The 27,172-nt window shown below is 36.0% G+C and overlaps 1 protein-coding gene across 1 annotated transcript in view; it reads left to right on the forward strand.

The window, feature by feature from the left end:
• The first annotated feature begins 5,036 nt into the window (after nt 1-5,036).
• The window catches only part of CYTH3 (cytohesin 3), a 336,872-nt gene continuing 314,736 nt past the window's right edge, over nt 5,037-27,172 (forward strand). Inside the window, exon 1 of the mRNA XM_053694552.1 lies at nt 5,037-5,149. Within this exon, the coding sequence (XP_053550527.1) occupies nt 5,131-5,149 (19 nt within the window). The 5' untranslated portion in view covers nt 5,037-5,130. The remainder of the gene's footprint in view (nt 5,150-27,172) is intronic.

Genomic DNA, 27,172 nt, shown 5'->3' on the forward strand with positions numbered 1-27,172 from the left:
CCGTGACAGGCGGTATCGGCCAAAAGGAGTAGAGAAAGTGGTCAAATAGCAGGATTCTTCCTCTAATTCAATATGCCGAAATCCACTCTTGACATTGCATACTGAAAAAATCCTTGCTCTTGCTAGGTCAGGAATTATATCATCAATTATTGGCAAAGAATAATGATTCCTTTTCAAAGCTCTATTCAGAGGCTTAGGATTAATGCAAATTGTTAACTTTCCAGATGTTTTTTTCACTACCACCATACTACTAATCCAGTCTGTACTTCTCTCTACAGGGGTTATAATGCCCTGTTTTTCTAAACTGGTAAGCTCCTCTCTAATGGGTTTGAGTAATGACACAGGAACCTTTCTTTTTAGAAATCTAACAGGCTGTACAAGAGCATCCACTTCCAATTTCAGTTTTCCTTCTAGACAGCCTTCTCTTTGAAAAATATCTGCATACTCTTTATTGATGGCTGACCAGCCCCACACATTGGCATCTGGATGGTTGCCATCTTGTTCCCCGTTTTGGATATTTTGGTGTTGCACTAAGATCAACTTGCTGGTATGACATTACAGTCTGCTCCACAATCCATTTGGAATCAATCTAACTGCTTGCTGGTCAATTAGCATGGTAGCAAACAAAAGCTGATGGAAATTTGCTTACTGTTTTCTTAAGTGTACAAATCTGAAAAGCTGGTTCCAAGGTCAGATCCAGAATGTCTTCATATTCCTCTAAGTCTTCAGTCTCTCTATAAACAGCTTGTACTGTTGGCTTTCTCTGCTGTGTATTGGCACAGCACTGGCTAATGAACTGATTTGCTTTACCACACCCTTTACATTGCTTTCCAAATGCTGGGCATTTCTCTTTCAGTTTCTCGTGACTCTTTCCACAATACATACACTGTATTGTCTTGTCTGGAGTCATTGTCATTCTCTGCAGACTGCCTCCTTATTTCAGTTCTTTTGACAGACTTGCATTTTAGCCAATCAGTGCTTACCCCTAGGTAACTTCACGTGCATGAGCTCAATGTTATCTATATATAATATATGAACTAACACCCTCTAGGGGTAAAGAACTGTAAAAATGTATTCAGAAAAGAGGCTGTCTTCAAGGTCTAAGAAATTAGCATATGAGCCTATCTAGGTTTAGATTTCAACTAAGAATACCAAGAGAACAAAGCAAAATTGGTGATAAAAATAAATTGGAAAGTTGTTTAAAATTACATGCCCTATTTGAATCATGAGAGTTTAATTTGGACATGACTATCTCTTTAAGTTTTATTACATTTTAAGCTTTGCACTTTCTATTTTGTATTTATTTATTTACATTCTCTATACAGCAGTGTATTTAGGATTGCGACTTTACAAATTCTGATTATGCTTTAAAAATGCCTGTGTAACTAACAAATTAGGATCATACTTTGTATATTTCTGTATATATATATATATATATATATATATATATATATATATATACTGTATATATTTACAAATTACATTGTATTTTGTTTTAGTTCTATGTAAAATAAAACTGATAGTTTCAGAAAGTGGGAGGGACAGTGGAGTTCCCTGGGCTGAACATAGGGCTTCTCAGTGGACTTCCCTGGGCTAAATATGGGAGTTCTCGGGGTGTGTCGCAATCTATCTAGCAATAGCATTTTACACCTGAAGGCCCCACTGATTTATCTTGCCAGCCCAGCTGTATGCAGATGAAGCTTGCTCAGAATTCACAATACACTTATTTAGATAACAGAACAGTAATGTGCTCTAAACTATAAGCAAATACAAGTAACATTTCAGTTTCATTTGTATTTGCTGCAATCTGAGTCTTTATATAAGTAACAGGTGCTCCCCTGTTAACTTCACTCTAACTTGTAAGATTATGTATCCCAGAGAGCTTCACTACTTTACAAGGGAGGCAGCCCTCATCTTCTTTGGGACTTGCATGTTTCATCATTTTTTCTTGGAGAATTATGTACTATAGTTTCTTTCCAAGCTGGAGAAATGTTGATCATTGGGCCATAGATCACTTTAAAACCATACAATAACAATTTTATAATGTATTGGAACAGTCTTAAAGGGGCAGACTATATCAAAACTGTTTAAAAATATAGATAACCCATTTATTACCCATTCCACAGTTTTGCATAACCATCAGTTATATTAATATACTTTTAACTATGTGATTATCTGTATATAAGCCTCTGCAGACTGCCCCTTATCTCAGTGCCTATTTACAGACTTGCATTTTAGACAACTGGTGCTGCCTCATGAATAAATCAACAGAAGCAAGCACAATGCTATCTATATGGTGCACATGAACTAGCAGTGTTTTGCTGTGAAAAGCTATAAAAATGCTCTGAGATAAGAGGCGGTATAGAGTGGCTTAGAGACAGGCAGAAATGCTGCAGTATTGCTTCAGACTTGAGAAAGGGAGGAATGACCCGAAAGCTTATCTATTTATAAATATACTAGTGGGAAAGCCTGCCCAGAGGGCATTCTATTGTGGTGACGGAACCACCAAACTACCCTGCCATTTTCGGAAGGGCAGTCTATTGTGGTGACGGAACCACCCTGCCATTTTTGGAATCCACCTGGATGTAGCTTATGCTGCTTCCAGGTGGATTCCGAAAAAGGAGGGTGGTGAAAGAATCCATCCAGGTGGATTCTTTCACCACCCCTCTTGCTCTCTCTCCTCCCTCTCTTTTGCGCTCTCTTCCCCTCTCTTTTGCTCTCTCTCCCCCTTTTTTGCTCTCTCTCCCCTTTCTCTTTTGATTTCTCCCCCTCTCTTTTTGCTCTCTCTCCCCCTCTCTTTTGCTCTCTCTCTCCCCTCTCTTTTGCTCTCTCTCTCCCCTCTCTTTTGCTCTCTCTCTCTCCCCTCTCTTTTGCTCTCTCTCCCCCCTCTCTTTTGCTCTCTCTCCCCCCTCTCTTTTGCTCTCTCTCCCCCCTCTCTTTAGCTCTCCCCCCCTCTTTTGCTCTCTCTCCCCCTCTCTTTTGCTCTCTCCCCCTCTCTTTTGCTCTCTCTCCCCCTCTCTTTTGCTCTCTCTCCCCCCTCTCTTTAGCTCCCCCCCCCTCTTTTGCTCTCTCTCCCCCTCTCTTTTGCTCTCTCTCCCCCTCTCTTTTGCTCTCTCTCCCTCTCTTTTGCTCTCTCTCCCCCTTCTCTTTTGATCTCTCCCCCCTCTCTTTTGCTCTCTCTCCCCTCTCATTTTCTCTCTCCCCTCTCATTTGCTCTCTCTCCCCTCTCAGTCTATGTGTTGTTAAATAAAAAAAAAATTGAACTACAGAAAAAATAAACAGATTATCAAAAATAAAACCTAATCCCTATGAAAATAAAAAGCCCCTACCAAATAAAAACACCCCCTAATCTAATGCTAAATTACCAATAGCTGTTAAACAAGCTTTTTGTAGGGCATTGACCTAAGATTAACAGCTCTTTTGCAGTTACCAAAAATTCTAAGTCTCCCTAACAGTAACCCCCTCCCAATAAATAAACCTAACACTGAAAAACCTAAACTATCCATTGCCCTGAAAAGGGTATTTGTATGGGCATTGTCCTTAAAATGGCATTCAGCTCTTTTGCTGCCCATCCCTAATCTAAAAAATAAATAAATATTTAAAAAAAAAAAACTAAGTCTAACTCCTAAAAATTAAAATTAACCTAAATTACAGAAAATAAAAAATCTAAAATTACAGAAAATAAAAAAACTAATTACCAAAGTTTACAAAATTAAACCTAATCCCTATGAAAATAAAAAAGCCCCCAAAATAAAAACACCCCCAATCTAAGAATAAACTGCCAGTAGCCCTTAAAAGGGCTTTTTGCAGGACATTGCCCCAAGATAAACAGCTCTTTTACAGAAAAAAGTCTAAGTCCCCCTAACAGTAAACCCCCACCCACCAAACCCCCCAAAATAAAAGAATCTAACACTAAAAAATCTAAGCTACCCATTGCCCTGAAAAGGGCATTTGTTTGGGCATTGCTCTTAAAAGGGCATTCAGCTCTTTTACTGCCCATCCCTAATCTAAATAAACCCCCCCCCCCCAAAAAAAACCTTAAAAAAACCTAAGTCTAACCCCCAGGTTGGTACTCACCGTTCTTGAAGTCTGGTGGAGAAGGTCCTGTTCCAGGCGGTGAAGTCTATTTCCAAGCAGCGACCTCTTCTTTCTTCTGGCGCAGAGCGCGGAGCTGAAGTCCGCGGAGCTGAAGACCGGCGACCCTGGAACTGAAGACCGGCGACCCTGGAACTGAAGACCGGAGACCCAGGAACTGAAGACCGGTGACCCTGGAACTGAAGACTGGCGACCGCGGAGCCATGGAAGGTGGAGGATCCTTTTTGTACAATCTCCGCCGTACACTGAATAGTGAATTCAAGGCACGCGATTAAAGATGGTGTCCCTTGAATTCCTATTGGTTGATTTTGATTCTTCGAATTCAAATCAGCCAATATGATGAGAGCTACTGAAATCCTATTGGCTGTTCAAATGGGTTTGCAGTGTAGGTGTTAATACTTTGTGTGAGAGGTTCTTTTTTTTTTTTGTTATACTTCGTGCGGGCAGTGTTTTTTTTTTTGTAATGCTCCAATTGCCTTCGCTGCATCCTGGTGGATTCTGAAAATGGTAGGGTGGTGAAGGAATCCACAGAAGAAGAATCCACCGACTAGTCTTACCTCTGTCAAATACATTTCTCTTAGATCAGTAGAAAAAAAAAGGTAAATCCTATTACCTCAGTTCCTGTCACCATTTTCACGTCTAGCCTCTTTTGTGACTGTTTTATGAAAAACTTCTTTACTGTCCAGAAGTTTTTGTGGTAAAATCTTAGTTTAGCGTTCTAAATTTTTTTGTTTTATTATTTGTTAGAAATGAAACTCTGAATCAACAAATAAATATACCGCTTCAAAACACCTAAGCCACAAGTACGTCCACTGTGTGTGTGTGAACAGAATCCCGGCTTTTTTGTTTGCCTTTTATACCTTTGTATTCACGTGACCACAAGCCAGGACTGGGCGGGATTTTGGGGCGGTCACGTGCTGCAGCGGGGGCGGTGACTGAGCTGAGGAGCCGCAGTCGCTGTTGCAGTTGTCATCGCCTGTGTGTTGGGGACAGAGCTCCGGGAATACTGTGCGAGTGGTGACCGAGCCTGCAGGCATGGAAGAAGACGGGGCGGGTAAGTGAAAACTGCATGAGGGTCACCGGCTGGTTCTGGCTCGTCTAATGTCCTGACAGCGACATAGCTAGCTGCAGTGCATTGCTGTGGAATATGCTGCAGCCGTGTTTAGCTACCAATGAATTAACCCTTGTCAGACCTGGGCTGCTATGTCTGACAGGGCTCTGAGGAAAATGATGTCTTAACCCTCTGTTTGCCATCATGTGTCACTCTCAGTAAAGCTAATGATCATTCTTATGTGGATACATAAGTGATATTGGTGTCATGTTTATTAGACTGGGTGCTGGGCAGCCCTAGCTGTCAATTCATGCTGATGTCTCTTGATCCAGCATTGAATGAGTTAGCTGACACTTTAACCCATTAGCTGCTAAAGGAATGCAATTTAATGTATTTATTGTATTTAATCCAGCAGTGGATGGGTTAGTGGCTCTATTAACAAAAAAATAATAGAGGGGTCTGTCATACACTGCATTAATGCCTTATTATTTGTATTTATTATTTAACTAGCTCTTTAACCTCATTGGCTAACAGAGGTGTTTCATATGTGACTGTTTTGCTGCTATAGGAAATAGTTAAATACATTTTCCCTAGTGGGCTAACGTTTTCATTCTGTTTTTATGTCTATTCTATATGTAATTGGTTTTGATTGCTATAAAATGCACTTTGTTTCTATAGTTATATCTGGTAAATGATTCACTACATGTTGATTGGGCACTGAGGGGGTTAATACTCATGGTCTGCCATAAGACAGACTCTGTACAATGTCAGCTATTGCAATTAATGTTACTTTACAGGATTTTGCCACATTTCTCATTTAGAAATATAGCTCATATTTATTTTGTTCATAAGTGAAAGCTTGAAGAATAATCTAATCTGTCTATAGTACAACTCAAATTATAGTATCAGCTAATCCTTACTAAAGAGTTATAGATATCAGACACATATTTTTGTATTTATCGCCAAAAGTATTGAAATGAAAATGTGTGTATATTACATTCTGTATAGGATTTGTTTCCAAAGCATATTTTTAGTCTGTATTTTCTATTCAGAATCAATTATTATTGGTGTTTACAGTATGCTTTGCTATTCTACCATTATTCATCTCTATCAAACTATACTTCATAAAATTATACATTAATATTTTCTTAAATAGGTTACCACTTTAGTTGCTTGTATATTGAACTGATTATTATTATTATCATTATTATTTCAGCATTGCATACATGGAGAGGTGCTTAACGTGATGGTAAACTTTAACTAATCAAATGCTATAAATGTAATCTTTGACATTAAAAAAGTATTTGTATTTTTTTAATCCATCTGTGCAAGGGTTAAATTAGTTCATATAGTAATGTTTCTATTACAATGTTATGCCGGCCCACTTGGGTAAACACTTTTTTATGACAATTCCAGTGATCATCCAATCAACATGTGTGCCATTTGATAATCTTGAAGTCCAGCCCCTTTAAAGCCCTTTGAAAGCCTATGTCAAGAGGGGGGGGGGCTGCTCTATACATCACAGCCAAAAGAGGAAATGAAGGGGGGCGAAGGAACAGACAATACCAATTAGGATTATAAACCTTCTATTATAATATATATATATATATATATATATATATATATATATATATATATATATATATATATATATATATACATATATATATATATATGTGTGTATACACTTTTTAAAAATAAAATAATTATGTGGTTTTACTTGCAAACTAATATATTATTTATTCCAACATTCTTATAGTCTGAAATTTACCCTCACTTTAAGTTCTGTAGTTATTGCAATAAATAAATATAGTAAACAATATGCTGTTATGAAAGTGGAAGAAATCTATTAGCTTTTGGGTAATAGCACAGTGTGAAGGTAAAGTCACCACTCAAGGGAGTGGAGGATGGATAGTAATGGTACATTTTTCTCCTGCAAAGCACCAGGGAGATTAGAGAATCCAGCAATAGTAATGGACTGATGGTTCAGAAGGCTGAGAATCTGTTTAGAAGCAATGTATAATGAGGCCAGCACTCTGTAGGGGATTAGCCAAATGTTCATGTGGCTTGCAGCTCCCCAGGCAAACAGATTTGTTGTGTTGTGTGTTTATGATCTTTATGATTATCTCTTGTAAAGTTGTTGCTGTAATAGAAAAATCATTTACAGCTGTTATATAAAAAAATGTAGCATCTTAGTCAATGGCCCTGTAACTGAAGTTATTCTAAAACAGATTGCAGAAGATTTCTTCAATCTCATGAGATTTGTTATTAATGAATGACGGATCTGATGTGGAAAAAGAGCTCTCCCCTCTGATCATGATTTTGTCATTACTTAGTCTGCTTCAAGTATTGCTATTTATTTCCATGAAATTGATACTTAAAGGAAATAGTGTGTTGTTTTTCTCCACCCTTGGCAGCATCTAACACGAGAGTTCAGTTTATATGTGGATTTTAAAATTCATAGAAAAGCATGTGTTTAAGGGTTTATAAAATATGTCTTGACAATTTTTTTTAGTTTACATTGTAGAACAGTCAATAAAAAAACATTGTTGGCTATTTGGGCAATATTCTTTTGCCCACTGTATATTTTTTTGTTTGTTAATAAAGACCTACTTTGGAGCATAAATTAGATTACATTGAGCCATTAGAAAAATTGTATACAACATAACATACATACCCTTCTGTCATCTCATTGCACTGTTTAAAGGGGCAGTCTAGTCAAAATTAAACTTTCATGATTCAGATAGGGCATGCAATTTTAAACAACTTTCTAATGTACTTTTATCATCAATTTTGCATTGTTCTCTTGGTATTCTTAGTTGAAAGCTAAACCTAAGTAGGCTCATATGCTAATGTTTTATAGCCCTTGAAGGCCGCCTCACTAGAGGACGTTAGTTCATGTGCAATATATATATATATATATATATATATATATATACGTGGAGTTAGCTAGGAGACAGCACTGATTGGCTAAAATGCAAGCCTGTCAAAAGAACTGAGATAAGGGGCAGTCTGCAGAGGCTTAGATACAAGGTAATCACACAGGTAAAAAGTGTATTAATATAACTGTGTTTGTTATGCAAAATTGGGGAATGGGTAATAAAAGGGATTATCTATCTCTTTAAACAATACAAATTCTGGTGTAGACTGTCCCTTTAATGTTACCAGGGTACAGTATTTCTTCTAATATGTAGTTTCTATCAATCACTGATTAATTTCCTCTTAGGCAGCTTCTTGCCCTGGATTTCAGTTTATTTTGTATAGCAGGATGCTTGGTTTGTTTCAGAGGGAGATTTTATAATAATTTATTCTTGACATTTAATTTGTTTACTCAGTCTTATTTTTCAATCATTGTGTACTATCAATATAAAGTAAGTTCTAGTATTACCATTTTTTAAATTTATCATGTAGATTAGTAGACATACTATGTAAATATGATATATTTAATAGCTTAAAATCCATTTTATATGAAACATGACAGTTTCATTTTGACTTTACTGTCCCTTTTAAGCTACTTGCTTTATTGATTTGCATTAACAGAACTCTGGTGGAATGTATCCAGTGCAAACATCTGGGTCTGTAATTATCCTGATAATGTTTTGTATGGATTTGTTTTTAAATCATGTTGGTATTAAAGGGACACTCAAGTCAAAATTAAACGTTTATGATTCAGATAGAGCATGTAATTTTAAACAACTTTCCAATTTACTCCCATTAACCTAATGTACACAGTATTTTTATATTGACACATTTTGAGGCACCAGCTGCTACTGAGCATGTGCAAGAATTCACAGAATATACGTATATGCATTTGTGATTGGCTGATGGCGGTCACATGATACTGGAGGAGTGGAAATAATCATAACTGAAATTTGTAAGAAAAAAATCTATTCATTTGAAGTTCAGACTAAGTGCTATTGTATTGTCTTTTTATCGTTTATTTGTTGATTTTGCAAATTTACTGTATTTACTGTTCCTTTAATAATTCCTATTTAGTTTAGTAGACAAAGGGGTAAGCACAAAATTGTGCTTAATGTTCAAACACAGAAAAATATTATTCATTTTCTTAATTCATTGTCCTACCTTTGGGCTTATGGGAGAACTGAGCATGTCATGTACTCTCTACTCCCTTTGAAAACATATAGATAATTTATTCCTGAGGAAATTGATGTTAAAACTATTGGATTCTATTAAGTCACATATTTTTATGTTATAAATCTTCTAATATACAGAACCCTAAAGCAAAGGGCCTCTTTGGCCACCTGTGGAGCCTATTCTGGGGAGTTTTCATGCGCACGGCTGTTCATGTGTTCCATTTTAGTGAAGCTGGAGGCATTTGGGAATTGTAGCATTTGTTTTAAGAAGGAAGTGGGTTGACCTGTTTGGTTGCCATGAAGTGAAACCATTATTATTTGTGTTTTGGGGAACATCTGGGTTCAATTTATTACATTGGATTTTCCAGATTCCTTAAAACCACAAGTTGATAAAATACTAACCAATGAAACATTTTTATTTGTGTAACTCCTGATCAGAAGCATACATTTTCTCCACCATGCATACTTTGAATTTTAGAGATGAGGTTCCGCTTCACATGTTGTAGCACATTCATGCTTTAAAAAAATGTCGAAAGCTGCAAAACCATTGCAGAAACTATAACCGTGCACATAATATATACTGAAATAATATTTTAATTATAATGTTGCTGCTTGCGCTATGCAGCTTCTTGTACTTTTGTAAACTGTTGCATTATATTATCTCGGATTACACAAACACTATTCCCAATGTATATACAAAAATGCAGTTTTGATTTTGAGATTTCTTATGTTCACGATGAGCAAATGAATAATAGAAGCCCTCTGCTATTTTCAGTGTAAGTCGTATTTGCATGTCAAAACAAATTGTAAAACATATTTTTAACCCCAAATCTCAAAATATATTATATTACCCTAGCATCACTGAAAAAAGTGGATGGGTCATGCAAATAAGCATATTTCATGTGCTTCTGGCATGCTAAAGGCAGCCTGTTTCAGCCTTGTAAAGTTTATCAGTGTGACAATATTTTCTATGCATCTAGTGAAAAGTCTACAGCTAAGATATTTATTGAAGAGACATATAAGTACAAAAAATAAAATAATCTGTTATAACATTTTATGAATACACTGTTGTTTGCATATAATTGTGTTTAACCACTCCAGTGAGGTTAAATAAATAGATTAAGTTGTCTCCAGTGCAGCAATGCACTAATGCAATCTAGAAACAATCAGGTGAGCCAGTGCTCACTGGATCATCATTGAATTGTGTAATTGTAAAGCTGTTTCATCTGCAGAAAAGCCTTTTTTAACCACATAAATGAACCAGTGAAATGTGTTTTTTTGTTGTTGCGTGCATTCATTTTCTCAGTGATTTGTTAAATAGGCTGCTCATCATATTTTTGACAAATGCAAAAAATGAAAATAGTTAGTTTTAGCATTTGTTCCAAAACAAATGCATGTCGATGTACCAAAATTACAAAGGAGTTCTTCGTTCTGTGAGCCATTTAGCAACCTATTCACATTTTTTGTACTTTTTTTTTCTTAAATCTGTTGTGTACAGTAAACATGATATATTGATTGGTAAGATAGTACCATGTATCTGTTGCACTATTGTTTGTTTGTTATATGCCAACATACTCATCAACGTGATTAAAGAATAGAATTATGTTTGCAACATGTACAAACTAACAACTGAATTAAAAACTAACATATAAATGGGAAAAGAACCAAGTTTGGGAGTTGCCATATTTACTCAAGGTGATGTACATAACTGGTAGATGTGTGTGTTTTGTAAGCTTACATCTTAAAGCATGTAAAGGGGGCTGCTTAGTCTTAAGGTTTGGTGTCAATTCAGAAATATGGCAATATAGGTTTTATATACCCTTATATAAAAGATACATACACCCTTATGAAAACTGAAACAAATTCTGGTTTGTTATGTTTTGGACTTGCAGCTTTTATCACATTTGTCATGCCTTTGGGCTCCATGTACTAAGCAGTCAGCGAGCTACCCGCAACAAATCTCGCGTCAAAATTCGCAAACTGATATGTACAAAGCCGTCAATTATGTTAAAACTCGCATCTTTAAAATTGCGAGCGTACTTATCCGCCAAACCTCGCTACCGCTCCATTTTTCACTGTAATTAGACACATTTGACCACCAACTCGCCAAAAACGAATGTACTAAAAAATCTATTTGTCCGCTCGCTACAATTTCCGCTCCCACCTCGTTATTTTTGCCTCGCCACCTTTTAGGTGGCGGGCAAGGTACAAAACAATAGGAAAGTCAATCTAGACGCCAGTCTAGACATATATAAAAGGCAGTAATATCAGCATTGTACTTACAGCATAACTGGCGTCTAATTTGTCTCTCATTTCCATGTACATAAATTGCGCCCAATTTGTCGACTGTAATTAAAGAGTAATCTATTTAAATTTGTATTGTATAGTTGTCAATCTTTATAATTATTTTTATATTAATATTTATATATTATCAGATCCAGATGAAGCCATATCCAAATTGTAAATAAATATTACAAAAATAACGCTCTGTTATCACTCTTCAAAAAATTTTGAACAATAATAAAGTTGTTTAGATAAGTTGAACTTTTATAGGAGCAAAATTCTATTCCCGCGACTACTATGATGTTCGTGACACCTTGCATGTCACGTGTTAATAATTGGCCAGACAATTCAACTGAAAGTTAAGTACATCAGCTTAGTCGCGGCGAGCGAGGCGTCAAATTTATCAACAATCCGCAACTGCTCGCGGCGGGCTAGACTTGTCTATTTATTGGGGGAATATTAGTACATAGCGACAGCGGACACCATTTCGCCCGCGGCGAGTAACGGCGAGTTTATCCGCGTCTACAATGACGGATGAATTGACTGCTTAGTACATGGAGCCCTTTGTCTGCATGTATTTTTATATACATACCCTTGTCTGGCTCCTAAAATGTGTTGCTATAGCTTCATCTGGCTATTAAATTTAAAACTAATAGTCATCTTCTATTGTGTGTCCCTTTTTAATTCCTTATCTTTTACAAGACAATCAGCTAAATATGTACACATAATCGCTTGCTGTATGTTCTGTGCATTTGGGAATGAACTAATTATGTGGAGTGGCTTTTATTGATTTTTTTTGTCAGTTTCATGTGTCTAAGGAAACTGTCAATGTACAGATCTCAGCTGTCCTAAGGAATTTTAAACCTTGCAGTAATAAATAAATATTAATAAATAATAAAAATTAATTCAGGACTCTGCTTATTGGGGAAACAGATACTGATGATCATTAGCCTAGTTTATATACTACACAAATAAATTATTGTACAGTTATAGCTAGCTCTTTGGGGTGGTATTGCTTATATTTTGGTCAGTCAGGTCTTGTTTTAACCTCTGCACCATTGCAAGAACATGATCTATATTACTTAAAGTGATTGTAAAGTTTATGGAATTAAAGCCCAGTGTCTAATAATACTACTTAGTACTTAAAAGCAGGGGCACTTTAATTCATTAAAATTTACAAACACACTTTCTAAAAAAATACCTTTTCGTTATGGTAAACAGACCACCAATTCTCCTCCCACATCTCCTTCTGTATTTTGCATACCGATGACAAATCTGGCTTCCTCCAATCATTGCGTGCCCCACGAGCTGGGCACCAGCTGTCTAGTCACAGCCTGGCCCGACAGCGCCATTATACTCAGTGGCGCGGTCGGGCTGGCCTGTGACTAGACAGCTGGCCGGATGCGCTCTGTGATAAAAACAGACCCGCTCAGAAGAGCACAGAGAGCGAGTCTGAAAAACAGTCTTTTTTTAAATAAAAATTCACAGGGAATATTAGGTTTTTTTAAAGCTGCTGCTAATATAATGTTATATAATTCTGCACTATGTGCAGAATTATATAACATTATTTTTTAGGTTTACTGGCCCTTTAAAGTGCCCGTTTTTAAGAGTATTTTTAGATACTGGGCTTTAATTCCTTAAATGCTACAATCACTTTAGGGTTTAGTATCATTTAAATTCTAGTAACTACTCTGTTTTTCATATAACACTGTTCATAATTAATTCTTGAGATATGAATTAAAAAATTATATATATATATATATATATATATTTATTTTTTTTATTTTTGTTGTTGTTGAGGAACACAGTAAGGATGTGAGGGTTTTTTCTTGGATGGTCATTGACCAGATCCATAAGAAACCAAGAGGAGGTGATAGATCCAAGGACCTCTTTGAGAAGGAGGTCTTTTGGATTTTCACCCTAGGAAGTCGGCAACCTTTAGGTCTCAACATTGAGACTGATCTGATAAATCACTGGTGAAAATGTTTAAGCTCTGAGAATATGCATATACATATATCCATACTACTTGATACGTGTGGGTGTATGTACATTCATAAATACACGTGCCTACTAGTATGTTTGTTTACCAATATCACACAATAGGTAACAATTAATAAATAACTATGGAACAGTTTTCCTCAATTTCTGTCACATCAGTGCACATTTCCATTTCTATATTGGCCTTTGATATTTAGCTCCCTTGAAGTCAGGGTATAAAAAAAGCTACTACACCTAGGTTCCATTAGTGGAATAACTGTAAACACTGAAGAAATTGAGGATAAGTGGATAAAAAACTGGATAAAGTATTGAAGATAAATAACTGAAATTATTGAGAGGTTTATCCATCAATTTTATTTATCCAGTTCAGTCTAAACTATTCCATTCATTCTCTTATTCTCAAACCTGGCTGCCTCTATAATAGGATTAATCAGCTAGAGGATATTAAGTATATATATAATAGTTAGGCTCCCATAATTACCTTTTGTGCATTAAAACTCTATGTGGCCAACTAAGTGGTTAGTTAAATCTTAGCTTAGTTACAGTATATAGGATTAGACTATTATAACAGTTGATATGGTTTCAAGAAATCAAACTACAATATAGTACAGCCTTATATATTAGTTCAGGTATCTAAAGAGTTAATAGGTTAATCAAATAGGTTAATCAAATGAGTTAACAACACACTATAGAGCCTACCTAGATGGGTGTGCACCCTTTAGAGCATTTCCATTGGTGGCATAGGTGGGCCTTAGTAGCCAATAACTGGTGAGGTCAGCCTATATTCATTAGTGCAGGGCTATAGGGCACTATACATTGATGATTATGATTAAGGCTCCATAGGAGCTGAAACGCATCAGACGCCCTCCTTACGGCCCATATTCATAGCCATTTTTTATGCCTATTTTTTGTTTTCCAGTTGTAAAAAAAAATAACACATGGCAGGTTTCATAAGCCTAACCCTGCACTATATCTGATCCGGATTGGCTGGCTTCATAATGACTGTAAAATTAAAAAAACACAGGTAATCCAGCACTCAGGATGACTAAGGGATTGGCTCCCGAAACGTTGCTATTTTTCTGTCTTTGTAAAATATAAAACATTTATTTGCTGTCACCCATATCTATTTTTTTATTTCATAATGACTGTAGCAGTCCTTATCTTCTCAGTGCTGATTGGCTCTTTCAAATAAGGCTAGTGATAGGTGGAGTTTTGCTATTGAAAAACAATTGCAGCAAACAAGGGTTATAATGCATTCCAAATATTATCAAACTCAATAAGTTATGTGCATTTATGATTGCACAAAAATCTTGTATGTATAAGGGACAGCAGGCAATTTGTAATGCTGATAGTGTCTATTCAAACCAATTCTTTGTAGAAATACATTTTGTTTTGCAAAAGCAATGTGTTTATCAGCTGGTCTTGATGATGTCTAGTTGATTTAATTTTTTTTTCTGTTTTGCCAATTAACCCTTTCGTGTCAGGGCTAAAGTGCCTACATTGCGTCGATCGCGAGATTTCAATTATTGGATCGCGTCTGGGGGGCGTCCCTACAACCCTAGGAACGCCGCCCAGACCACGATCAAATCCTGAAAGCACAGAAGGCTTCAGGACAGCCGTTAGCTATGACGTTCTATTCAGTCATAACGGCTTTAAAGCCCAGTGTAATTATGATGAAATAGAACGGCATAACGGCATTAAAAGGTTAAAATTAGAGTTCCTAAACACTCTAGTTGACAAGCCTAAAGTTACTAACTAGTTTATACTGATTGAAAACCAAATGGGTGTAGTTTACATTAAACACTCTGTAACATCCCATCAATCCAAATAAAATAATTAATCTTTAGTAGTTATACAAATAAAAGTAGTTGTACAATTAAACATAAAGTTTTGCTTGCTTTTATGTTTTCAGATGCGTTGCATAAACTTGTAAGTTTCATATTTAAACTTCAGCAATCATCTTTCATTTTCCTGTTCTGCAAAATATTTTCATATCTTTAATACTTTTTCTTTGAACATAAAATATGTTCTATTGTCTTTTTTTATTTTTTCAAATACTCTTGAGATATAAACATCAAGCATGTAAATGTATTGTTTCATTTTATAAGTAAATGATCAAGTTTTAAAAATAAGTCTTTGTTGCTTGAAATTAAAACGTTTTTGACACTCAGCTTGAATATCCACATGAATATTTGAGTCAAGCTGTAAACTCATTACATTTTCTGTGTTCAAAAAATAAATAAAACACTATGGCCTAGATTTAGAGTTCGGCGGTAGCCGTCAAAACCAGCGTTAGAGGCTCCTAACGCTGGTTTTGGGCGCCCGCTGGTATTTGGAGTCAGTGATTAAAGGGTCTAACGCTCACTTTTCAGCCGCGACTTTTCCATACCGCAGATCCCCCTACGCCATTTGCGTAGCCTATCTTTTCAATGGGATCTTTCTAACGCTGGTATTTAGAGTCGTTTCTGCAGTGAGCGTTAGAGCTCTAACGACAAGATTCCAGCCGCCTGAAAATAGCAGGAGTTAAGAGCTTTCTGGCTAACGCCGGTTTATAAAGCTCTTAACTACTGTACCCTAAAGTACACTAACACCCATAAACTACCTATGTACCCCTAAACCGAGGTCCCCCCACATCGCCGCCACTCGATTAAAATTTTTAACCCCTAATCTGCCGACCGCCACCTACGTTATACTTATGTACCCCTAATCTGCTGCCCCTAACACCGCCGACCCCTGTATTATATCTATTAACCCCTAACTTGCCCCCCACAACGTCGCCGCAAGCTACTTAAAATAATTAACCCCTAATCTTCCGACCGCAAATCGCCGCCACCTACGTTATCCCTATGTACCCCTAATCTGCTACCCCTAACATCGCCGACCCCTATGTTATATTTATTAACCCCTAATCTGCCCCCCACAACGTCGCCGACACCTACCTACACTTATTAACCCCTAATCTGCCGAGCGGACCTGAGCGCTACTATAATAAAGTTATTAACCCCTAATCCGCCTCACTAACCCTATCATAAATAGTATTAACCCCTAATCTGCCCTCCCTAACATCGCCGACACCTACCTTCAATTATTAACCCCTAATCTGCCGACCGGAGCTCACCGCTATTCTAATAAATGTATTAACCCCTAAAGCTAAGTCTAACCCTAACACTAACACCCCCCTAAGTTAAATATAATTTTTATCTAACGAAATAAATTAACTCTTATTAAATAAATAATTCCTATTTAAAGCTAAATACTTACCTGTAAAATACATCCTAATATAGCTACAATATAAATTATAATTATATTATAGCTATTTTAGGATTAATATTTATTTTACAGGCAACTTTGTAATTATTTTAACCAGGTACAATAGCTATTAAATAGTTAAGAACTATTTAATAGTTACCTAGTTAAAATAATTACAAATTTACCTGTAAAATAAATCCTAACCTAAGATATAATTAAACCTAACACTACCCTATCAATAAAATAATTAAATAAACTACCTACAATTACCTACAATTAACCTAACACTACACTATCAATAAATTAATTAAACACAATTGCTACAAATAAATAAAATTAAATAAACTATCTAAAGTACAAAAAATAAAAAAGAACTAAGTTACAGAAAATAATAAAATATTTACAAACATAAGAAAAATATTACAACAATTTTAAACTAATTACACCTACTCTAAGCCCCCTAATAAAATAACAAAGCCCCCCAAAATAAAAAATTCCCTACCCTATTCTAAAATACAAATATTACAAGCTCTTTTACCTTACCAGCCCTGAACAGGGCCCTTTGCGGGGCATGCCCCAAGAATTTCAGCTCTTTTGCCTGTAAAAAAAAACATACAATACCCCCCCCCCCAACATTACAACCCACCACCCACATACCCCTAATCTAACCCAAACCCCCCTTAAATAAACCTAACACTACCCCCCTGATGATCTTCCTACCTTGTCTTCACCATGCCAGGTTCACCGATCCGTCCTGGCTCCAAGATCTTCATCCAACCCAAGCGGGGGCTAGACATCCACTGAAGAAGTCCAGAAGAGGGTCCAAAGTCTTCCTCCTATCCGGCAAGAAGAGGACATCCGGACCGGCAAACATCTTCTCCAAGCGGCATCTTCTATCTTCTTCCATCCGATGACGACCGGCTCCATCTTGAAGACCTCCAGCGCGGATCCATCCTCTTCTTCCGACGACTAGACGACGAATGACGGTTCCTTTAAGGGACGTCATCCAAGATGGCGTCCCTCGAATTCCGATTGGCTGATAGGATTCTATCAGCCAATCGGAATTAAGGTAGGAATTTTCTGATTGGCTGATGGAATCAGCCAATCAGAATATAGTTCAATCCGATTGGCTGATCCAATCAGCCAATCAGATTGAGCTCGCATTCTATTGGCTGATCGGAACAGCCAATAGAATGCGAGCTCAATCTGATTGGCTGATTGGATCAGCCAATCGGATTGAACTATATTCTGATTGGCTGATTCCATCAGCCAATCAGAAAATTCCTACCTTAATTCCGATTGGCTGATAGAATCCTATCAGCCAATCGGAATTCGAGGGACGCCATCTTGGATGACGTCCCTTAAAGGAACCGTCATTCGTCGTCTAGTCGTCGGAAGAAGAGGATGGATCCGCGCTGGAGGTCTTCAAGATGGAGCCGGTCGTCATCGGATGGAAGAAGATAGAAGATGCCGCTTGGAGAAGATGTTTGCCGGTCCGGATGTCCTCTTCTTGCCGGATAGGAGGAAGACTTTGGACCCTCTTCTGGACTTCTTCAGTGGATGTCTAGCCCCCGCTTGGGTTGGATGAAGATCTTGGAGCCAGGACGGATCGGTGAACCTGGCATGGTGAAGACAAGGTAGGAAGATCATCAGGGGGGTAGTGTTAGGTTTATTTAAGGGGGGTTTGGGTTAGATTAGGGGTATGTGGGTGGTGGGTTGTAATGTTGGGGGGGGGTATTGTATGTTTTTTTTTACAGGCAAAAGAGCTGAAATTCTTGGGGCATGCCCCGCAAAGGGCCCTGTTCAGGGCTGGTAAGGTAAAAGAGCTTGTAATATTTGTATTTTAGAATAGGGTAGGGAATTTTTTATTTTGGGGGGCTTTGTTATTTTATTAGGGGGCTTAGAGTAGGTGTAATTAGTTTAAAATTGTTGTAATATTTTTCTTATGTTTGTAAATATTTTATTATTTTCTGTAACTTAGTTCTTTTTTATTTTTTGTACTTTAGATAGTTTATTTAATTTTATTTATTTGTAGCAATTGTGTTTAATTAATTTATTGATAGTGTAGTGTTAGGTTAATTGTAGGTAATTGTAGGTAGTTTATTTAATTATTTTATTGATAGGGTAGTGTTAGGTTTAATTATATCTTAGGTTAGGATTTATTTTACAGGTAAATTTGTAATTATTTTAACTAGGTAACTATTAAATAGTTCTTAACTATTTAATAGCTATTGTACCTGGTTAAAATAATTACAAAGTTGCCTGTAAAATAAATATTAATCCTAAAATAGCTATAATATAATTATAATTTATATTGTAGCTATATTAGGATTTATTTTACAGGTAAGTATTTAGCTTTAAATAGGAATTATTTATTTAATAAGAGTTAATTTATTTCGTTAGATAAAAATTATATTTAACTTAGGGGGGTGTTAGTGTTAGGGTTAGACTTAGCTTTAGGGGTTAATACATTTATTAGAATAGCGGTGAGCTCCGGTCGGCAGATTAGGGGTTAATAATTGAAGGTAGGTGTCGGCGATGTTAGGGAGGGCAGATTAGGGGTTAATACTATTTATGATAGGGTTAGTGAGGCGGATTAGGGGTTAATAACTTTATTATAGTAGCGCTCAGGTCCGCTCGGCAGATTAGGGGTTAATAAGTGTAGGTAGGTGTCGGCGACGTTGTGGGGGGCAGATTAGGGGTTAATAAATATAACATAGGGGTCGGCGATGTTAGGGCAGCAGATTAGGGGTACATAGGGATAACGTAGGTGGCGGCGGTTTACGGAGCGGCAGATTAGGGGTTAAAAGTGTAATGCAGGGGTCAGCGATAGCGGGGGCGGCAGATTAGGGGTTAATAAGTGTAAGGTTAGGGGTGTTTAGACTCGGGGTACATGTTAGGGTGTTAGGTGCAGACTTAGGAGGTGTTTCCCCATAGGAAACAATGGGGCTGCGTTAGGAGCTGAACGCTGCTTTTTTGCAGGTGTTAGGTTTTTTTTCAGCTCAAACAGCCCCATTGTTTCCTATGGGAGAATCGTGCACGAGCACGTTTTTGATGCCGGCCGCGTCCGTAAGCAACTCTGGTATCGAGAGTTGCATTTGCGGTAAAAATGCTCTACGCTCCTTTTTTGGAGCCTAACGCAGCATTTGTTTGAACTCTCGATACCAGAGTTAAATTTATGGTGCGGCCAGAAAAAAACCCGCGGAGCGTTAACAGCCCTTTTACCGCCGAACTCTAAATCTAGGCCTATGCGTTTTGGTTAGTTATATATGATATTTTTTGCTTACGGTATTTAAAATGTATTACATTCCATTTCTAATTCTTTGTATAGTTATTTGTATTTTAATTCAATTTGGATAAAATGAGAAGCCTTAGCTTTAAAGGGCATTGATAAAAAAGAAATATTTTATTTTGTAAAGCTTTAAGAATTACATTATTAGTTTAAGTAATAGCGAATTAAACTCACTTTTTTTTTTTTTTTTAAACGAAGCTTGCATATATTAAAAAATTATATTTTTATTTTGGCTGAAAACGTCACCAACGATTGCCCCAAAATAAACGATGGACCCACTCATTATTCATGCAGTCACATAGGCCAATAGCAGGCAGCAAAAATTAGCATAATTTGCATAGTAAGGAGTCACCCATATTCACAATGTCATCCATCCTCGCATGCATATTAGTAACTGTGGACAATCGCATGCACAATAGACAGTAATGGCACAGTCTCCATCTTCAAATGTCTGCTCCCACGCCTCTTGGTCTGCATCTGACGCATGGTTCATGACGTGCCTGCATACTCCTAACCTGGACAATCAGTTTTGTGCATGCGTGGGTTCAGGACAAGGCATACTGCACATGCGGGCCGCCATTATTGTTCTACTTAGGTAAAACGCTCTAATTTGATCTGCATAATGACGATCCGGGGGTTTTGGCAGAATACATAATTTCTAAGTAAAATTACAGGTAAACAAAAAAAATTGCTTAACAATGTTATTTGTGAACTATAAGTAAAGTTTGAGATGTTTTTAACTCTAAAATTTTTTTTTTTTTTTGGGGTTTCCTATCCCTTTAAAGGGACATAGTACTCATATGCTAAATCACTTGAAAGTGATGCAGGATAACTGTAAAAAGCCGACAGGAAAATATCACCTCAGCATCTCTATGTAAAAAAGAAAGATATTTTGCCTCAAAATTTCCTCAGCTCACCTCCGTAAGTGCTGTGTAAAAAGTTATACTTCAGCTGCTCTCTGCAGGTAAAAAAAAACAAAAACAAAAAAACAAAGAAAACAAACAAAGGGAAGAAATGAACAGCAGCCAATCAGCATCAGCAGTGCTGAGGTCATGAACTCTTTTACCGTGAGATTTCATAGTCAACTTCCTTAAACTGAATAGGGAAATAACATGAGTGTGCATGAGGCACGCTCCCTTTCTGGTCCCGGGACAGGCATACTGACTGGCCGCTTAAAGTCCTTTACAATGGGGTGTGAATACTTAGGACAGTTTGAGGTAAAATATCTGTCTTTTTTACATAGAGTTGTTCAGGTGATATTTTCTAGTCAGCTTTTTACAGCTATGCTGCATAACGTTTGAATGTTACAACATTTTGGCATCATGTCCCTTTAATATTTACCTTTTATTAGAAAAATACAAAAACAATGGGCTTGTCCTTTTTGTAGATAAGATGTAAGGCAGTTGTCTAAGCCTGCCAATGGTATACAGCGATATAGAGTAGTTATTCTTTCTTTCTTTCTTTGAACTTAAAGGCACAGTAAAGTCAAAATAAAACTTTGATTATTCAGAGAGAGCATGCATTTTTAAACAATGTAATTTTCTTTGTTCTTTTGGTATCCTTTATTGAAGAGCATACTTAAGTTTGCTCAGAAACTGCAGTGCACTACTGGGAACTAGCTGTTGATTGGTGTTAGAACATTTATGCCTTTTATTATCACCCAGTGTGCCCAGCTAGCTCCCAGTAATGCATTGATGCTCATTCAACAAAAGATACCAAGATAATGTAACAAATTTGATAATATAATCAAATTGGAAAGTTGTTTAAATTGATATGCTCTATCTGAATTTGCGTTTCATGTCCCTTTTAACGTGTTACTTTTGTGAACAATGTTCTTTCATTTTGTAAATGTGTTAGTCATTGATTGTAAGTAATTATCTGTAAATGTTAGTTTTATATATATATTTAAAAAATATCTTATAATTTCACTATGACATTGAGAACCTAATAAAGTAAGTATAAAATGATAAAGGCGTGGGACCTTTCCCCTTCACCAGTATATGTGTTCTGTTCATGTTGACTTTAGTTCTGTTTCTACCTATTTGGAGTTGTAGAGTGATGCTTTCTTTGTTGAAAATGATATGCTCAGGATGTTTCAGAGGTTTTCCATGCTAGATCTTTACATGGTCTGTTTGCCTACTCCAGTATCCAGCTTTTATCATCTGGTCTAGTCCCGCTACTTGCACACGCCTAGTGTAACCCAGGTTACATGTTCCTTGTTGGATTTTGGTGACCAAACACAAAATGTTATTTGTGGTGTACGATAAACTGGATATGAAATGTGACTGCAGTTTAAAGGGACATGAAACCCAAAACATTTATTTCATGATTGATATAGATTATACATTTATAAATATCTTTCCATTTTACTTTTGTAACTACATAAACACATTTGTAAACAAATGAAAATTGGCAAGTTCAGTCATCAATCAGCAGCTAGCTCCAAGCTCCTGAGCCTATCTAGATATGCTTTTTAACAAAGGATACCAAGAGAATGCAGCAAATTCTATTATAGAAATAAATTAGAAAGTTGTTTAAAATTGTATGCTCTTTCTGAATCATGAAAGATAACATTTGGGTTTCATTTTTGTCAGTAGCATATCACTAGAACTCACTCTGCCATACGACTGCTTTCCAGCTATATAGGACAATCAAATATATATAGAAATGTCTAATCTTATTACACATACTACTAACAAAACTATCCACACACACTGTCATACAACACACACTGTCATAAAACACACACCACACACACATTTGGATTTCATGTCCCTTTTAAGGATACTCAGTCAGTTTAATGAAGAATCACATTTTCTTATTTTTCCTTGAACACTCTACAAAAACTCATTAAGTGACTTTTGGAAAAGGTGCAGAGCTCCTAAAATTCTGTAGGGGTTATGAATATGTGAAAATACAACTTTTAATTTAACTTGCATTTTTTTCTATTTTCTTTTAATTGCTTTAAAAGAGTTATCCAGCTGAACTGGAGCACAGATTTCCCAGTTAAAGAACACACTTAGTAAATTTTGTTGTTGCAGTATGCATTTTTGTTCAATAATACATACATACAAAAATACAATGACAAAACTTCTTGTGTGTGCTGGAGCACCAAGAACCTCAGATTTCCAAAAATGTGGTTTATGACACCTAATTCCATGTCTCTGGGGTGTCCAATGTGGAAAGCAACTCCAATAAAATGGAACATATGGAAGTAATTTTCTTTTCTTGGCTGTGTGAAATGTCTACATATTCTGTGTTTGAATTCTGATCAACTCAAAATCTTACTCAGTGCCTAAGCAATTCTTTGTAGGAATCATTCCATTTTTAGTCTAGTTTCCAGTGGAAAAACATCTATGAAGTCATGCTGTTTGTTCTTTTTAAAGAAACACAACCAGTTCCAAATGTGTGGGCATTTGAAGTGCATCCGTACATAATACACAAAACAAACTTTATGATAATTAACAATAGAGTAATGTTTTTTAATAATATATATACAGTATATATATATATATATATATATATATATATATATATATATATATATATATATATATATATATATATATATATATATATATATATATATATATATATATATATATACTTTAGTTACACACCAGTGTTTTTCGTGCACTTTCATTCACCTATGTCTGCCCATTTTTTTCAGTCATAAGTTTAAAGCAGCAGCTTAAATTGGAATGCATATTTAGGTTTTTGAGCAATCAGGGTTGCACTCTATTGTAGTTATCAACTAGTTAATTTGGCTACATTGTTAGACATGTATTTTTCTTCTATTTATTTATTAGTATAGAGCCTGCTGAGCAAGCATTTTTAACTTATAGATTCCCTTTTTAAATGGATTTAAAAGTAGAATAAGAAAATGCTACAATTTGTTAAAGCATTTTTATTGCATTATTGTTTGCATACAACTATGCATTTGCAAAGGGGTAAAACACATAATTTTAAGTTGGTTCTGGAGCAGCAATTCACCACTGTTATGTAGCTGAACACAGCTGATGAGCGAATGGCAAAAGGCATATGTGGATAGCTACCAAACAGCAGCCATGTTCACCTCTGGAGCAGAAGTACTTTGTTAATCTGGAGTTTACGCTTGCCGTGTATTGCCTTTCAAGGCTAACATGGTCTTTGGCAGCTTCTAAAGCCTATAACATCCAACACTCATGTAGGAAAATCTTTTACTGCATTTTCACACCCGTTTAATTTTTTTTCTGTGAGGTACACAATTAGTAATATTACTACCAGAGGGGTTTTAGAGTGGTAAGCAAATTTGGTAGACTCCAAACTTCTCCAATCATTATCTGAGTCTTTGTTTGAGTGGTACAAACCGTTTGGTCTGGGTATATGAATGAGGGAAGTATAGTATTAAGTCTGTCTTAATTAAGTTTCTCAATTACAAAGATTAAGAAGCCATTTGGAAAATGTCAAGAACACAGCCTTCCCTTCATTTTTTGGGATCATACTATCTGTGTTTTTCTGGATTTCTCTCTGGCAACTATTGAAAAAAGGAAAGCTGTTCACCATATAATAAAGATCTTACAAGAGCGTAACATCAAATAGTGTTGGATTCCTATTTAACCTTATTATTTCACATAATGGGAAAATATTTGTTCATAAGAGCCCAGAAGATCTGGATACAATTTCTAAAGGCCTTAATCTACAGTTTATCCAACTGGATGTCTCTGACGTAATCTCTTCATCCCTGTCAAAGCAAACTTCTGTCTCTTTGGCCAAAGATTAAAGACCTCAGTAGACTACAGTACAAAAATTAAGAAGTCATCTAAACCATCTAAGTGACTTGCCTCTCGGATAGACCTTGTCTGTTCTGACACCTGTTATCTAAGTGGATCTCCAGAGGATAAGTAATTTGCTGAATGCCTTAATGTTAAGTATTTTTATAGTTCTAGTTTGAATGTACGATTGTCCCTATGGAACCTGCATGTTGTGTATAGTTATCTGTTTGTTGTGCATTGGAGCTGCTTGCTTGGGCATGATGTTTACACCCATTTTGGTATTTTTTTTCTCTTTCAGATTTAGTAATTTTCCTTACCTAACAAAGCATTAAATTACCAGGAACCTTTTCTCATGCGTATGATAAGGCGATGTAAGGGGTCCTGCTACTCCCCACTTATGCAAAGTATTCTAATGTTATTTATTATATGGTTATTGTTGTTTGTTATATGTTTTAGTTTTATGTTCAGAAATATGATTCACCTATTGGTCTCACATACTCAAATCCACATGGTCCTTTATGTGTTAACAGTCTTGCATATATACATTAAATCTTTTACTCCAAGCATATATGACCTCCTATCAACAATTTTAGAACATCTTGTAACCATCTTAATATTTGAACTATTAGTGTGAAATGGTTAAACATACTTCAGAAATTGTACACTGTCCTTAGAGACTTTCATATACAAAGGTTGATATAGTGCTGCATTTTCTTAAAGGAAGAGAGCCCAAAACATTTAATTTTAAATTTGGTCCTAGTTATAACGCTTCCCATATTACTAAGAAAAAATTAGTTGATATTCTTATAAGGGAAAACATCCTGCTCCAAACATTAAAGGGAAGGAAGATATATAATGATCCAAAGCAGAGGCACTCGCCGTGAATAAACAAATATTTATAAAGTTACAGAGTGAACGTTTTTGGGCTGCAATGCCCGTCCTCAGACTCCTGAAACATTAACCCTACAACAAGCGAGTGCTGGTATTTTTGGATATATATATATATATTGCATGTGTGTGTGTGTATAATAATTGAATAGAGCTTCAGTGGTGCCCTTTTCCAGATTCTAGATTTCCATTAATATTTCATTATACCATGATGATTCTAGAATTGCATCATATAGTCTGTATTGTACGCAGTTTTGAAAAATCAAAAGCATAGATTGTTTAAAAAAACAAAAAAAAAAACTCCATTTGGCAAAACAAAGCTGCATTATTTTTTGTAAAGTGATTATCCAGTTTTATGCAGCTTTTAGTTTATTTTTAATGCACTTTTAAAGGGACAGTCTACAGCAGAATTTTATTGTTTTAAATAATCCCGTTATTACCCATTCCCTAGTTTTGCTTAACCAACACAGTTATATAAATACACTTTTTACCTCTGTGATTACCTTGTATCTAAGCCTTTGCAAACTGCCTCCTTATTCAAGTTCTTTTGACAGATATGCATTTTAGCCAATCAGTGCTGGCTCATAGGAACTCTACATGCGTGAGCACAGTGTTATCTATATGAAACACATGAACTAACACCCTCTAGTGGTGAAAAACTGTCAAAATGCCCTGAGATGAGAGACGGCCTTCAATTGCTTAGAAATTAACATATGAACCTCCTAGGTTTAGCTTTCAACTAAGAACACAAATAGAACAAAGCAAAATTGATGCTAAAAGTAAATTGGAAAATTGTTTAAAATTACATGCTCTATCTGAATCATAAAAGTTTATTTTGGAATAGACTATCCCTTTAAGTAAAAGATAAAGAGAAGAAAGGCTAAATAATAATTATAACAGGACACATCAAAAAATTTAATTCTGTAAAAATATTTAGAACTTAAAGGGACAGCCAACTATTTTTTTTTATTGTTTAAAGAGATAGATAATCCCTTTATTACCCATTCCCTAGTTTTGTTTAGCCAACATGGTTATATTATTATACTTTTAACCTCTGTGATTACCATGTGTATATAAGCCTCTTGACAGCCCGCTGATTACATGACTTTTTATTTATTTTCTATTGACTTGCATTTGTGTGTGAGCACAATGTTTTCTAAATGGCCCACATTAACTAGCAGTCTCCTGTTGCGAAAAGCAAATAAGAGAGGTTTAAATGTTATAAAGTATATTAATATAACAATGTTGGTTGTGCAAAGCTGGGGAATGGGTAATAAAGGCATTATCTATCTTTTTTTAAACAATAACAATTTTAGTGTTGACTATCCCTTTCACAGTGGACTGACCTTGTGTATATTTCTCACATCAAATTGTTCAGCACTCCTTGTACAGGAAACTTTGATCTTTTGCATGAAAACACTCGGCAGTCAATCTCCACAGGAGAATTGCAAGAAGAATTGCTTCTGCT

Source organism: Bombina bombina, chromosome 11 (genome assembly GCF_027579735.1).
Source record: "Bombina bombina isolate aBomBom1 chromosome 11, aBomBom1.pri, whole genome shotgun sequence".
NCBI lineage: Eukaryota > Metazoa > Chordata > Amphibia > Anura > Bombinatoridae > Bombina > Bombina bombina.